Source organism: Emys orbicularis, chromosome 4 (genome assembly GCF_028017835.1).
Source record: "Emys orbicularis isolate rEmyOrb1 chromosome 4, rEmyOrb1.hap1, whole genome shotgun sequence".
In the NCBI taxonomy this organism is placed as follows: Eukaryota; Metazoa; Chordata; order Testudines; family Emydidae; genus Emys; species Emys orbicularis.
In genome coordinates, this window is record NC_088686.1 from 32041799 (window position 1) to 32058809 (window position 17011).

Consider the following 17011-nt stretch of genomic DNA (forward strand, 5'->3'; position numbering starts at 1 on the left):
TTCATATCAAAACTCTGTGGTACTGATTGATTTGGAAAGTCAACATCTGAAACTTATTGTGGTTTCCCAATCACAGTATGAAAACAGGTAAAACTTGGCAGTTTCAACTGAGCTTTATTTTTGATGTTGGGGTTTCAGACCCAAAATTCAAGTTAAAAGCTCCGAAAAGTGGTTCAAAACCAAAGACAATGGAGTTTCAAACATCTCTGATATCTGTAGCCAGATCCCGGAGTCCTTACTCAGTTCTCATTCACTCAAAAGTTACACAGAAGCTTCTGTATTGAAGTGATCAATAGAAGACAGCATTTCCAACCCTACAGTCAATCCTATGAAGTCAGTGGGAGTTTTTCCAGAATGAAGAGTATAGGATTTGGCCTCATATGATTGTACCAGAAAATACTTTTACAAATTGTGAGACATCTGCTTTTAGATTGTCATTTTTCCTTTCATTGCTATATAAATCTTCTTTTTGTTTTATTCGTAGGAATTTATTTAGGAGTTACCCATTCTGGATTTATATCTCGAGATACAGAGTGGTTCAATATGACAGACAGCCTATGTAGTCTCCTAGACGATGGTAATTCCTTCTTCTTCTTAATAATTTAACAAGTGCAGTGTTCTTGGTTGCTTGGGTGGTACATTCATTACACTGTCATGTGAGAGACTCAAGTCTGCACTTAGACTTGTGTTGACAGAACCGTGGTGGGATGCCCTGACCCATTTCTACCCACATTTGCTCCCCTTGAGGTCAGTAGAGATCATCTTGAATTATATCAAAATATAGCATAATGTGTATGTAATTGTCAATAATAAAACCAAAAAGCTTAAGAAATAATAATAAAACCAAAATTTATAAATCCATAGCAGGCATGCATAGAGAAGGAAGGCTTGCTTAGATCAGTGGCAAGTGGTAGAAACTAATTTGAAACAGTCTTGGTCCCTTGCTTGACCACATTCTCAATCCAGACAAGAGAAAAGGTAAATATCACAGGTAGTGCTTTGAACCCTGTCAGATTGAAGAAAAGGACATTACAGAGTTGTCATGGTGGTCCCTACAAGCTAACTGGAGTGGAAAGTGTGCTCTGGAAAGGGCTATTTTCCAGTCCTTTGTAAGATGAGAAGTACTTAAGTACTGGGTGAGTGCTGAGCTGACCTAGGAAGCTCTTAAAGAGTCCGTGCTATAACGTGAAAGGCAAAAGGAATCATCAGTTCCTATGGGAAGAAAGATGTATGGTTTGTGAAGCTATTCTGAAGCAGCAAAAAAACAATCCTAATTCCACACTACCTATCCTTTTGGCCTTATTTTCAGGTTCAGGCTGGCTAGCTAAATGGCGTTCGTGTCAAATTCTAAAACATACATGATTTGTAAAAATGTCTCTAATTTTATATGCTGAATCCAGAGGGGGACCAAGCACTTGTAATGATACCCACAAATGTTCTGAATGGCTAAGTGATTCTTTGGCTTGCGTGTAGACTATAGTCATGACACATGTGTGAATGCACAAAACAAACAAAGCAGTGATTATTCATAATGCTGTTTTTTCTCTTCCATAAGACTGTGCTGGCCTTTCACTTGTGAATATAATCTTAACGAATAATCATTTAATAATCCTCACTACATTGGGCCTTTTTATCAGTCAAGATCTACGCTATCCAACTGGAAGGATTTTAAATGTATGTGAGTTTACTTATAAATTAAGTAACTTTTTAAGGCATATTTGCAAAGCGTAAGACAAATAAAAGTTTGCACAATTGTGCAGTTATTTTTGGAGAAGTCCTCATGAAAATATAGTAAGGAAGATTTTAATTTGTGTGACTAGCGGGATTACCTTTTTCTCAGCCTTTTAACATGAGATTAGGAAATTGGGAATAAAGGAAGATTCAGGATTGTTAAAATTCAGAATAAGGACATACAACTGTCCCATAGCATAATAGTTAATTTGTAGAGTAATCTTGTTGTAAAAATGTTTTGTGAGAAATGTAGCACATTTAGTCATGCTCCTTTTAACTATTTATTAGATTAATAAACTTTAATGCCAGAAGAGATCTTTTGGTTCATCTAATTTAAACTATCCATACAAGAAGTTCCTTTACTCTATTAGTCTGAAGGCAGGGTTTTCAATAGACTTGCTAACTTATATGTTCTGAAACCCACATATGGATGGGTTCACCAGAGTTGCTTTGCCACCATAGCAAAAGGATTGGATCCATCTTTGCAAATGATTGGCTGTGCCACAAGTACCGTGGCAAGGCCAATTCATTTGATCAGCACTAGTGGTAAGTGGAAGGTTGGTTGATCACTTAGAACTTGATGCTGCAGGATGCTGAGCCTTCTGGTCTTCATCCAGAAAAGCACTTAAGCACATGCTTATCTTTAAGCATGTGAATAGTTCCATTGAAGTGAAAGATATTAATTCTTACTTGCAGGCTCAATCTTTTTAGTCACACACATATACTCTCTATAAGCAACTTATTTCATTATGTCCCTAACTGCTTACAGTGGACCAAATTCTGAAATCTTCTGTTTTTAACTCCATACTACGATGCTTTCTCAGGGTGTCCAGGACTAAGAGTCACCTTGTTACCCCCACCCCTGCCTCAGTGAGAGAGATGTGCTTGTCCTGAATTGGTTGTCTGCTCCTGACACCACCAGTCTGTTAGCTACTCAAACAATCTCCTTAGAGCTCTACCAGCCCTTACTTTGCCTTGCAGGTAACAAAAGGTAGACCTCCAGCTTCTCAGCCCCTCTAAAAGCAACCCCTGCAGTGTTCAGCCCCATCACTGAATGCTTTCAGAAATTACCAGGTTCGCTGTCACCAAAGGGAACTATATACAGTACACATCAGCTTGTTTGATTCAACTGAGACTTTGCTTAATAACACAGCACTGAGATGTATTTATAATAAAAACAAGAATAAGTTTATTCACAAAGAACAGAGATTCAAAGATTCAAATGAGTAGAGAGTAAGAATATTGGAAACAGATGTATAAGATGCTTCTTAGAGTCTAAACTTAATGTTAACAGGCTCAAATCCTTGTCTGAATTAGGTTCTCACCTAAAACAACTTCCCAGCACCACCACCCAGCACGGCTGGGATCCACTTTTTATGAATGCAAAATGTGCTGTCCTTTTTGCTCCCTCAGTGATGGATAAAAAGCTGTCCCTTTCCCCCAGATATCATCCAGTAAACCTTTGAAGTGTATTCTTTTGAAGTGCAACCCCAGATAAAACACTTCTCACCCATTGTTCATTTTCCTGTGTGCTCCTTTTCTGTTGACTTCACAGGTCTCTGATGACTTGGAATGTATTTGCCTCACCATGCTTAATTTACATCAGAGACAGGGATAGGTGAATAGGCATGCTTCGTCTGGCAGAAAACCCATTTGTCAACTCTGCCTTGTTACAGACTTTACAATATATCTTCAGTATGTATACATAACTCCTTATACAGTGTCAGTACATACATTTCACAATGATATTAATGACAAGTATGTCACTGGCTTTCATTTAATACCTTAAACGACCCTATTTATGGATTAATACCACGAAAGCAGTGTGTTAGGTGTAGTGAATGCATCAGGTTTGATAGGAGTTACTGTTACAGAACAGCGAACTCTTTGTCAGTTGGCGTTGGCGGTTCTGAGGGTCACACTCACTCACTAAATGGTAATTTTGTCTGAGTAAGGATTTATGGATTAAGATTTAATGATTTGGCCTGATGTGATTACTAATTTACCTTGTTTAAAGCTCAAAGTACGTGTCACTAGCCAAATTTTGCCCTTATTTACACATGAGCAAATCAATAGAGATTTGTGCGGGTGTAGCTGCGAACAGAATTTGGCTCCATGTGCTTCTATATACTTACAAAATGAAGCTATGAGAATAAAATTAGACTGACTGTAACTAAAATATTTATATAACTAAAAACTCCTAATTACAAGTTGTCAAAACAAATCCTATTAACTTTTAAATAATTTGTACTGTACATGTTTCTACAACTTGTTATTGCAGACTGGATAGCCAGTGATTTTCAATGAGTTTATATTGGAGATAGGCCTGAATCAAAACCATGGATTCAAATGTCCCAATAACTTGAAGAAATTCAAAACCAAATTGGGATCTGAACTCTGGAGCTCAAACCCATCTGTCATTTCTGTTAATCATGAACATATTTAATAACTGATAGGAAAAGCATTTCTTGATTGTTAATGACTGGCTGCAGAAATTGAATATGCTTAATATTATTGTTCATGAATTGCCAAGAAATGCCCTCCCCTATTGATTTTAATATGTATATTATATGCAAAAAAACTATGCTAAAAGAACATTATTAAGTTGCAAAGTCAAGCATTCAACATTTAGTAAATACCAAAATTAAGGCTGTGTGTGTGCAACCTTAATTTAATCCCCTGGTGCACATGTATTATGATAATCTTTAATTACATGATCACATACTAGTATTACTAATTTTTTGCTTTCTTTTTTCCCTAGTTCACCAAACCAAGCTTCTGTGGCTTTGAAAGGGTGAGAATCTTGGAAAAGCAGTTTTCTTAATTTTCTGTTTGTTTTACATGTTCACAATACGAGATCACATTACACCAGTGAATTAATATTTAAAAAAACCCAACAGAAATATTTTAAATTTCTGGGTTAGAACACCACAATTGCCTAACAGTTCACAAAAACATTTTAAGTTAGGCCAGCCTACTAAGAATAATAAAGCAGAGGGAATTGTAGGCAAGCACAATTTACTTTCTCAGATTTGAACTTGGCTGTAGACACTGAGTAGCATTATCATGGGATCTTTTAATGACTACCACTTTATCAAGGCTTTGGTTTCACATGTTGTTTGAAAAATTACACCTCCAACAGCTTTATGTTCAGGCCTTGCTTATTCCTGACTTGGAGATTCAGGAAGTGGCTGTATTCTCCAACTCCTCTTTCCCCATCAACCTGTATTTATTCTTATCTACATTATTGATCAAGCCCAACCCTCCTTGTACCCTCCAGTGTCTTTGCAGGATTCTTTAATGCAAACTAAGCTATTATTTATGTACAGAAAAATTACATCACAAACGGATGCAATTATTTTAATTATGTATTTCCCTCTGTTTCTCATAGGATGATTATTTCAGCGCAAATGTATGGTATAATGTGCAATGTCTAGCTAACGCAGAGAGCTATGAAGGTGAGAAGTTCAGATGTGAAAATTTTTAAATCTATGAAACGGAGGGAGAAAAGGGGAAAAAAAGTAAAGCATAGTTATGAACTGAGTTGTGTTCGGGTTAATCACTTAACTTGGGGTTTTCACAGGAGCCTAAGGGAGTTAGGCACTCATATCCCACTCAATTTCCATGGAATTTGGGCACCAGACTCCCATAGGATCTTCTGAAAATCCCAGCCTTAAAAGTGTCTTTAGTTTAGGGGCTGATCCCACAACCATTCTCCCACAACTTTTGTACCCATGAAAAACGCTAAAAAACAGTAGAAGTGCTGGTTCTTCTTTAAGTGGTGTCCCTGTGGATGTTCCACTTTAGGTGCGCATGTGTGTCTGAACCATTAATTGGAGATTTTCTCATTCAACAACAGCGAGATTCCTAAAAGGATTTATCAATCTTTTTCTGCAGATTAGAGCCTCTACATAGCTTTGGGATCTCAGCCCAACTGTCTCATGAAACAATCCTTTGAGCCATTAGCTATGTGCTCGCTACTACATCTGTCTATGAAGGCTGCCTTCTTGGTGGCCATCACTTCTGCTCTAAAGGTTGGGGTGGGGGTGTCTCTAATGGCCGATGCTCCCTTACCTTTTCCTTGGAGAACAAAGTAATCTTTATGACCTCATCCAAAGTTCTTACCTAAAGGATCCTCTGAATTTCATATCATCCAAACTATTCACCTTTTTTTTTTCCTAAGCCACAGTCTACACAGTAGTCTGCTTTTCATGCACTAAATGTTAAGAGGACATTAGCTTTTTACTTGGATAGAACTAGGCCATTGAGGAGGTCCCCTAGGCTCTTTGTTTCTATTGCAAATAGGTCTGAGGGAGCACCTGTCTCCACTCACAGACTTTCTAAATGGATCTTTGGATGTATCATTGCCTTTATGGATTAGCTGAGGTCACAGCTCCTGTCATAACTATAAAGGGAAGGGCAATAGCCCTCCTGTGTACAATACTATAAAATCCCTCCTGGCCAGAGACTCCAAAATTCTTTTACCTGTAAAGGGTTAAGAAGCTCAGGTAACCTGGCTGACACCTGACCCAAAGGACCAATAAGGGGACAAGATACTTTCAAATCTTGGTGGGGGGAAGGCTTTTGTTTGTGCTCTTTGTTTTGGTGGGAGTTGGCTCTTGGGACTGAGAGGGACCAGACATCAATCCATGCTCTCCAAATCTTTCTGAACAAATCTCTCATATTTCAGACTTGTAAGTAAACAGCCAGGCAAGGCGTGTTAGTTTTATCTTTGTTTTCTCAACTTGTAAATGTACCTTTTGCTAGGGTGTTTACCTCTGTTTGCTGTAACTTTGAACCTAAGGATAGAGGGGGGTCCTCTGGGCTCTTTAAATTTGATTACTTATAACCCAGACACTGCTGTAATGGCCACATAGTGGCTGCTCTGAAACCCGGCTCCAGGTTAGGATGACAATTCTTAGCAAGAATTTAACCCAGACAGTTACACACAGGTTTAAATTATTTACAGGTGTATTTGTGTAAACACTTACAAGAGGTCTCCTCATCTCCCATCCTTCGCATGAGCATATGGGGTAAAAGAGTTTTTTAACACCAATGGATATTTTTTATGTTCTTAATTTTCATTTGTACTTGTATGTGGGTGCACAGTAGCTACTTTAGACAGGCAGATTGAAATCAGCATTCCACAAATCCAGTTCACAAACTCTGTTCCGTGTAAATGCAGTCTATAGAGTAAGGAAGATTTGCTTGTCCATATCTCAAATTTGTCATTTACTTTACTCGTTTGCTCAATTGGTTATAATTTCCCAGATTAGTGGTTCTCCTTTTATTCATTCTGTGGACCACTTTAGTGTAAGAGAGGGGAGTGGGGGCAAAGGATTAAAACAGGAGGTATGGAACAGAATACAGTAGAACCTCAGAATTACGAACACCAGAGTTACAAACTGACCAGTCAACCACACACCTCATTTGGAACTGGAAGTATGCAATCAGGCAGCAGCAGAGACAACAACAAAAAAGTAAATACGGTACAGTATTGTGATAAACGTAAACTACTAAATTAAAAAAAAAGGAAAGTTAAAAAAAAAATTTGACAAGGTAAGGAAACTGTTTCTGTGCTTGTTTCATTTAAATTAAGATAGTTAAAAGCAGCATTTTTCTTCTGCATAGTAAAGTTTCAAAGCTGTATTAAGTCAATGAAAGAACAACCATAACATTTTGTTCAGAGTTGCGAACATTTCAGATTTACAAACAACCTCCTTTCCTGAGGTGTTCGAAACTCTGAGGTTCTACTGTACATATATCTTCTTGTAGATCCACCTCCCCTCCAAACCTCTTCATTAAGGGGAAATGAAAGAAACAATTTTCCTAAAATTGTTCCCCATGTAGCTAACTGCCTTTTTGCAGTGCTTTCTGACCTTTCAGCCATTTCCTGTTCTGACTTGGTATAATGAAGGCTTAGCTGCAGGAGATTCTAGCTTTGCAACAGAGAGCTTTTCACTTTTTCATGTATAGCCTTTTCCAGTTATCCTTCGACTAAAAAGTACTTTTCATATCTAAAAAATATTGATTTCTTTATTTTACTGCTCTAATCCTTAAACTCACAGATTTTGAAGAATCCTCCTGCGGAGAGGGACTGCCACTTAAAGGCTTCCTGTCTCTCCACTAGTGCTGAGCCAAACTCCCAGCAGTCTTCTAGGAGTTCCCTCAACCAAAGATGTTATTTGAACAGAACCCTGAAGGGGATTTTCAAATGGTGGAGGGGGACACAACGTAACTTACCTAGACTCTGGTGGGATGGAGAATCAAGTGGAACCGGAACCCTAAAGAGAACCCATGAAAAGGTCTCTATAGGGTTGGATGAAATGTGGCACATACCAAAGAGGTGATCGTTCCCTTTCCAACCTGCCGAAACCCAAATCAGCTTGTACAGGTTCCCCCTCTGTATAAGGAACAGAGTTGGTGTGTGTGAGGGAGGGAGTATAAAATTTATATATATATGATATATATACATTATATGAGCTGATATAAGCCTTTATTTTCAAAAGTGCTGAGCATGTTGGGTACTGAGCTATTCTGAAGAATTGGCCCCAATTCTGGGAAATCTGTCCCATAAAGATGAAACCATATTGGTCTTTTTATAAAACTGTATTACAGCTATTACGTGCTGACTTTGATGTTTAGATAATACCTTTGTTTTTTCCCTAGTGGATTACATTAGCCTCTCGTTCAACAAAGATAAGACATTAAGCCAGGTATGGTAATGCAGTAAACCAGGTAAGGTTTGCATTGGTTGATCGTAACTGCAGTACTAATGCAACAGTATTCCCACTGATATCAGTCAATATTTTTTAACTTCCTATTTCTTTGCCATTTTTCTGTCTGAACATGTAAAGTCTTGATGTTATAGCTTATTAGTAAAAAGTTGGCATGCTATATGTCCCCTAGTTAGTTTCCTAGCTTTAAAATTGCTTTCCAAATTAATATGCAATACCATTTAGCTCATACTATGACCCTGTTGATACTTCCATTGGGTAACATTGGCGGCCCCAGCACCAATGTGGATCCCACTAAAGTCAATTAGGCTCCACATGGACACAAAGGGCTATCTACATGGATCTAGTTGCAGATTAAAGGGCCTAAAGTTGCAATTGTTTACTTGAGCTGCTTCCTTAATACTCCAGGAAAATTCTCATTAACTTCCACTTACTTACTAGTTCCCATTTGTCCATATCACAAATCCAACATAGAGGTTGGCTTGATTCCAGATAGTTGTCAATTTCTGCCCAAAAGAAGAAACCCAGAACCCGAGTAAGACTGAGTTTGGTCTTGCTGAAGGGATTTGTGTGAATGCTTGTGCAGTTTTGTTAGTCTCATGCTCACAAGCATTTCATTGAAGTCAATGGAGCTGAGCCAGTTTACACCAGCTGAGGATCTGGTCCTCCATTCTGTTCTGAAACCAAGCTTATGATACACTACATACAAACCCATTCAAACTTTCACCATATTGAGTTCCTAATCACATATTTCCTTCCTCTTAGGTATCTACCTGTTTCTATAGTAATGATCCATACACAGAATGGTACAGTTGCTTGCCCCATAGATTTCATGGTGGAAAGACACTTTCTAGACGAGTAGTGGCATTTCTTATTGACTATCAGCAGAACACTGGAATAGGTCTTATAACTGTTCAGGTACAGTATGGAACCCCAGGCATAATTTCTGCCGCTTAGCACATCTGAACTTTAATTTATAATTTAAATTAAATTGCCCACCCTTCCATGCCATTCTGTTGTTCTGTTCAAGACAATGGTTTTTGGATAAAGGATGCCAAACAGTATCAGTGAGTATTAGAGGAGGGGAACTGAAACTTAGGAGATCTGAGTTCTATCCCTGACTCTTTCACTGGTTTGCTTTTTGGGCAAATCACTTCACCTTTCAGTGCATTAGTTTCCCCATCTGTAAAATGAGGATAATAAAAATGTATTAATCTACAGTGACATTCTCCCCTGTGCTGAAGTCCAGAGCAAGGCCTGTGTTGGGTGGAAGTGGTGCATTGGCTTGGTGTTGGACTTCTGCACAAGGATGAACTTCACCCTAGTGTTTGCAGGTGCTTTTTGAAATCTTTGCATGGAATGTGCTACAGAAGTGTGAAGTAGTAATGGTATATTTCTCCTTTATTTCTGTATATAAAAGGGTCCTTCTTTAGGTGCCTTGCACTGAAAAAAGGTTATCTGTGCAAATGGCTCTTCATGAGCAACTATATTTTGACGAGGAAAATCAAACATTTAATTGCAGTTCCCAGGATGTTTTGTAGCACAGCTGGAAACAAAACCCAGCTCTCCTGGTTCCCAGTCCTCTGCTTTATTCACAACCCCTTTTCCCCTCTTCAGAACTTAAGTTTCCATCTTTTCTAAATGCCACAAAAGTCTTTTCCTTCAATTACTAGAAATTAGGGAATGTTTCTATTTGACCGGTCAATGAAAAGCAAAAATTTGTGCCCAGTTACACAATAATGTGCAGGTTTCTCTCTCTAAGTTCTGTGTATTACTGTCACTTGCCAGACATAAATTTATAACCACTTAAATGTGCTGTACATTCTGTCTCTTATGATATTCTGTATGCTAGTGGTTTAATGACTGTGCAAAAATCTTACCTGTCTATAGTTAATATTTTTTTCTCTTTAGAATAAAGAAATGGTCTCGGTGTACAAGTTAACAGACCACAAATTGAACAGGAAAACAAAATTTCCAGTATTCTGGTTTCCAGACCCTACGTTTTTGCCTTTTGGAATGTTTTTTCACCCAGGAAGTCACTTTCTCTATGTTTATGGAAGCCAGGTGTGCATCTATGGGAATATATATGGAAGTGAAGTATAATTTTAATGGTGATTTTTAGGAATGAAAGGTCCAGTTCTATCCTTCTTGATGAAATTTTGTAAAACTCCTATCGACTTCAGCAGAAGCAAGATCAAAATGAGAAACTGTCATGCATTTTCTAACTGTGGGAAGAAATGACTTCTCACAGGGCCTCATTCTGCAGTGCTTGCTACCACTGAACAGAGTCTGTGAATGGTCTCATTTAAATCAAGTGTGACTTTGTGGAGTGAGGTACTGCTCATCTTAAGTAAGGGTAGGCCTAATTCTGGGGGGTGGAGGAGAGAGGAAATACTCAAGAAGTGAATTATAGTTAATTATGAACAAATTTTAGTTACAGGGAAACGTATTGCCAGATAGGGGTTATTTTCTAAAAACATCAAGTTGTAGATTTTGGGACAGCCTGGTATTTCTGTAATACTTATGTATGTGTGCAATAAAATGTATTGCATTTTTATAACTGTGAGGCTGGGGTGTTTACTTTGATTATTTCCAGCAAATGTTAATTTGAAAAAGATTCTGTCTCTATAATACTCTGTGAGCAAGCTATGAATGCAGATAGCAGTTCAACAGTCACAATTGTTTCTTTTCCATAGGTCTGGTTTTCTGATGATGGAGGCAACACTTTTATGTTGTTAATCACTCTGGAGAATGAAATAATTATAAAAACAAATACGTGTGTTTATAGTCACTCAATTGCATTTGTGACGGACAAGGGAAACATCTTCTTTACTAAGGCAGGTGAGGAATTCAGAATTAGTTCTGCAGTGGTTAGGAACTGACCCACGGCAGCTGCTTTGCTAACCATGCTCTGGGAAAAACAATTAAATCTAGTTCTTTGTTACCATTATTTTACAGTACGTGGGCTTTGAGCCTGCAATGAGCATGTATGCATGGATCCCTTGACCCAGGCAGAGCCTCTTTGACAATAATGGACACAGTGCTCAGTGCAGGATCAGGACCTTAAATAGTATGTGCCTTAGGAGATAATCATTCAATTACATTTGTTTGTGATTTTGTTATAAACCATTTTTATTTATTAACTTACCATAAGCTTGTTTCTTCAGAGATTTTTAAAAACAGAGGCCTCATCCTGAGCCATCACAGCTCCCTCGGAAGTCAACAGCAGCCTTCAGCCCTATTGCAATAAACCTAAACTCACTATGCTACCAAGTTTTGCTTGTGCAGGTGACCTATTTTCAACATCTTGTCCTATGTTCTTTCTCTGTAGGTTTAGAAAGATATGCCAAGCTTACGACATCAGCACACAATGTTTTCAATTTGTACTATGACCACTTGGGGTCTTTAAATATAATTTCTCTGAATGAATCAGTCTCTGATAGTCTGGAAATACACCTGCTTGATGTTATCACGCTAATACAGGTTAGTTGTATAACAAAATTATCAAACTCTTGTAGAATACTTTTAAAACCCCTCCTGCCTCCCCAGGCACAAAGTTCAAGGAAATTGGGTTTCCTGCGAGGAAGTGGATGGAATCCACCCTCAGCCTTTGGACAAGCTGCAAAGCTGCTGTGCAGCCCCTATTTGGGTATTTCTAGTCCAGGACCTGGAATAAGTCACAGACCTTTCTTCACTTTTATGCTGAACACAATTAAGTGTGGATCCAGTAGTCCATCTCTCCATTCCACCTCAAACATCATCGTCTGACCCTCCTATTTGGGTTCAGCACAGGTTTGCACAGGCCTTTCCCCACTAGCAGATGGTGCAATGCTATGCTTGAATAGAGCAGAAGGCTTTGAGTGTGCCCTTCACACACGAGTGGATTTCACCTTAAATGGAAGAGAGCTGAATCACCCAGTGCTGCTCACACATAGAGCGGGTGCTGGTAAATGGTATTTCTTTTTATATAGTATCTTCTATGCAAATTATTTCTCAATGCTTTGCAGAATTTGAGTTTAAATAGTAACATTTTAATTAAGTGAGCAGAGCAATTCCCAAGCATATGAGGAGACAGAATAATGTACTGAATAATACCAAAAGAAGAGAAGGATTGAGGAAATGAACTTTCTTTCACAGTAATAGAGAGAAGCGCATGATGCAGGAATAAGAAGTGGGAGGTTGAGTGGAGTTTAGTCACATAGGTAAAATCTGATCAGTCTATGGGCCTAAGCATAACGTGGCTAACCTAAAAAAATAGTCACATTTCAATTATAAATATTCCAGGAAATGTGACCCTGGTCCATAGGTGCTAATAACGATGCAGTAAGAAGTTGGTATAATACCTGTTAAATCAAATGGGTAACAAGTAATTGTCCAATAATATAGTCCTTATACTTACTGGGGTTTTTTTTCTTACTATTTAAAAAAAAATCAGTAAACTCAAAAGAAATACTTTTGTTGCCATTTAAAAACATTTGCCAACAGTTACACATCTCAGATGCTGCAGTTTTCCCTTTACTTAGCCGAGGAAATAACTGCTGTACCTCAAATACTCTCTTAAGCTTGGTTACTGTTCCCTTTTTAATAGGGTGGTCTCTATATTTAGAGAGTCCTGTAGGTGTTAGAAAACATTTGTAACATTTTATGTGGGGGGAAGAAACAGATTATTTGAAATGTCCTTATTTTACTAATTTGTCTTTAATCAGTTTTCAAGGCATCAGCACAATTTTATATTTTACATTGTTTAGGCAAAGAAGAATAAAAAGAAAAAGGATAACCACCAACATTTTCCCTTCATTCTAGGAGGACGACATAGGTTTTGATGGCCCATTGTCGCCACAATACATTACTGAACAGCAAATGGTATTTTTTGAACATATCCCATTGAATGGAAAATCAAGAAGTATTCAAAAGTCAAGATTTTATGGTCTGCACAAAGGGAAGGTGTTACAATATCGGTAAATAGATGAACTCTTGCTATATTATTAGTATCAAAGAGCATTCAATATTTTCATGTTTTAATCATTTAAAAGAGCATTGCTAAATACTTTTTTCATAGTTTGTATTTTATTAAAATGTTTTAAATACCATTTTAGGAACGTGGAAACATTGGGCAAAGAGCTGCCCTCAATCATACTTTGCAAATCTATTGGCTTCAATAGTGTTACCAGGGTATAACCAAGGGCAGATTTTAGCTGGATATAGATTTTTCTGTCAATTTTTACTTTTTCCATTCTGCAAAGGATGGGTCCAGTCTTGGTGTACTGCAAGCAAAGCTTGCACTGAAGTCCAATAGATGCTCAGTGGCCTTCAGAAAGCCTTTCTTTGCCAGATGGCTAGCAGCAAACATTGACCTCTAATTGTCCAATGGAGCAACGTTAGAGACAGTTTCTCTGTCTAATGGGTTAAATCTTACCTTCTGATTGCTGTGTGAAGGACATTGTGGCAGTACTAGTGAACAGGCACTCACCTGACACAAACCGCCACCACTACAATTCTTTGCTTGTATCAGCAGACAGGCAAAGGGCTGCATAGGTAAAGAAGCTAATCAACGGTGTCAATCAGCAGTTATGTTTTAAATATGCTTTGAGCTCTGCAGCAAATCAAGCTTCCCCACTCTACCCTTGCCAGCAGTCACCTGTCTTTCTTCAGAAATAACAGTAGAAATCATCAATACAGCCTCTTTCACTCTTCTTTCCCTTTGCATCTGGATTGATTTTTTTCAGCTGCAGCTTTCTGATGCACCAAGAATTTACTTCAAGCTTTGTCTATACTATGGACTTGATACAAAAAATTCCTACCATTTCTAAGACCAGTTCAGCTGCAGTGGTGCTGGGACCATTGGGAACTCTAGTGTAGATGTTTCTCTGGCTCTGGCAGCATTTTTAGCACCATGTGTGTTAAAACAACATGGTGATTGAAAACAGCTACCATCGTAAGAGAGCCTCTGCGCTAAGTCCTCCAGAGGCAGGAACATAGTAGAAAAGGAACAGAGTGGCAGTGTCTGCTTTTGTGGTCCATGGTCTGGAATATCAACTTTAGAGGGGTTGCACTGAAGCGCCATAGCCTGCCTGCAGGTTAGGAAGTGAATTCTATCTCTGCTACTCGCACCCAACATTGTACACAGTCCAACTGTTCTGGCTTTGTGTTGGAGACAGACATGGGTAATTTCTACTCTAATGGACCTGACTAGCACCTTAGTTCATGAAAGCATATCCATTCAGGAATGGTGTTTAAACATATGCTTGACTGTCTAAACTTATGCTTAAATCCTATTGAAGTCAATTGGATTTACGTATGTTCTTTAAGTACTGTTGTGAATAGGGTTGGACTTAAGCATGTGTAAATTCTTTAATTAGCGAATTGTCTAATGTAATAACAAATATATGCTTCCTGCCCATGTAGGCCAAGCGGATCAGCTACAATAGTCAATGTTTTCCATCATGAATATCCTCCACAATATTTATCCTCTGTCATCGTAGACGTTCTGGAGAGGTTTCCCTTTGAATCTGAAGATAAAAGCTTCTTTATAGATAATTCTTTAAGTATTTTGCAGGCGTCAAACACCACCAGAGTTAAGCTTCAGCTTGTTTCTGAATGTAAGTTACAGATATCATTGATTCTGTACAGTAATGAGGTCCTTTTTTTTGGAAAATAACCTCTTATATGACCTTTTACAAAAAAAAATCCCCATTCTAGCTGTCTGAATGTACACTATATTTAACCTGCAGATAAAGGAATTCACATTTCAGTGGGGTTAGTTCTCCAAAAGTGTAAAACTGAATTTCTTTTCTATTTCTCCATGGCTAGATATCTCAAATTCTTCTCTGAGTGCTTTGTCTTTACTTTGACAAGCAAGCAAGTCCTGGGCACCAGCAAAGTGGTCGGTTCTGAAGAGTTATTCAGTATTGGCTAAATCAATGATTCCACTACCAGTACCAGCTACTTCTTTCCGTGTAGGATTAATGTAGCAAGTGCCTTCTCCTCAATTGACACCAGCACCAGATAGATTTATTCTACCCCAGGATCTCCTAGTACCAGAGGAATTGGAATCCCTTCTTTTGTCAGGAGACATGCACCTGTCAATATGAGTCACAAGACTGTCATCAAAACCAACTGAATCTTCAGTACTGACCAGAGCTTAGACCTTACCACAAATTACTCCACCTTCTACTGCATGCTCCACTTTTGAATTTGTTGTCTTTTATCAGATTCACAACATACAGATGAGAACACACAACCTTATTTTTCTAGGAGTCCCTCCCCCAGAATATCAGTCAGAAAGGGTATCTTGGGTGTCCAGGCAGGATAGGGATGCACAATCCCACCCACAGCAGAAAACCTTCTACAAGAAGGACATATGGAAAATGGAAGAGGTTCTACATTTGGTCTGCTTCCTCTTGAGTCACAGCTATCTCCTGTTTTAGATTACTTATTCCTAAAAAATAGGGGGCTGTCACTGAGTTCCATTAGAGTGCATTTGGCAGCTATTAGCAGCTTTCCCCTCCATTAGAAGGTTTCTTGGTTGTTGTTTTTTTTTTCCCCTCGCCCAATGACATAGGTTTATCAAGTGGTTACTGAAACTTTTTCTACCTATTGGGATCCACTTTGGGATCAAAATTTGGTCCTTATAGCACTTGAGGCCCCTGTTTAAGCCTTTAGCAAGATGTTCTTTCCTACATTTGCAGTGAAGACATCTTTCTTAGTAGCTACTATGTCAGCTAAGATGAAATAGTATCCAAATTCTACCTTAATTAGGACATTCAATTACCAATAGTTTACCTTAAATTTCATGCCAATCTTGAAGAAGCAAGATTTCACTCAGTAGAGAGTATTAGCCTTTTATCTCCAAAGACTAAAGTCCTTAAGAACCTCCCGGATGCTCTTTATTTCATTTGCAGAAAGGTGCCCCTGTTTCTACTCAGATTACACTGCTCTACAGCCAAAATGCTTCTGAAATAAATGTAGTCAAACTTTACTAATTCTGGGTCACTGAGAACGAAAATGATGCTTAAAATTGTTGATTGGCTCTAGTTTTCAAGATATGCTATTGGGTCAGTATATACGACCCTTGACTTGGGAATGGCGGAGGATAAGTGAGTTATAAAGGGAAGGGATCTCAATTTAAACCAGAAATGACTAAAATACATCTTTGACTGGATCTATGAATAAATCTATGACTGGGTTTGGACAGTACTTGCTTTTTAGGCAAAACAATGAATGATGCAATCTGAAGCTGGTATTGCGTCATACATGATATGAATTGCATCATGTTATTCCTAGAAGTCATGGATGATGCAATCATAACGAAGCTTACATCACTCTGCTAAACAAATTGCCCTATATCAGCTCTAGAAATCATACAGTGTCGTGCTCTCTTATTTGTCAGTGTTTGATTTTGCAAAGGGACACATTTCTGTTTAGCCAAAGTGAGCAGAGATGCCTCGTACTTGTGTGAACAGTGCAGATAACTTCTGCTATGTTTGTGGTGAAGTGACTTTTGCATCACAAAAGCGCAGTATAACCACTATGGTTAAGAAACC

General features: G+C 38.3%; 1 protein-coding gene across 1 annotated transcript in view; it reads left to right on the forward strand.

Moving 5' to 3' along the window:
* Nucleotides 1-17011, forward strand: part of CATSPERB (cation channel sperm associated auxiliary subunit beta) — a 129292-nt gene that overhangs the window by 70649 nt on the left and 41632 nt on the right. Inside the window, exons 7-17 of the mRNA XM_065402639.1 lie at nt 485-577; nt 1556-1674; nt 4493-4525; nt 5123-5189; nt 8401-8447; nt 9234-9386; nt 10380-10532; nt 11165-11309; nt 11800-11951; nt 13272-13426; nt 14874-15067. Coding sequence (XP_065258711.1) covers nt 485-577; nt 1556-1674; nt 4493-4525; nt 5123-5189; nt 8401-8447; nt 9234-9386; nt 10380-10532; nt 11165-11309; nt 11800-11951; nt 13272-13426; nt 14874-15067 — 1311 coding nt within the window. The remainder of the gene's footprint in view (nt 1-484; nt 578-1555; nt 1675-4492; nt 4526-5122; nt 5190-8400; nt 8448-9233; nt 9387-10379; nt 10533-11164; nt 11310-11799; nt 11952-13271; nt 13427-14873; nt 15068-17011) is intronic.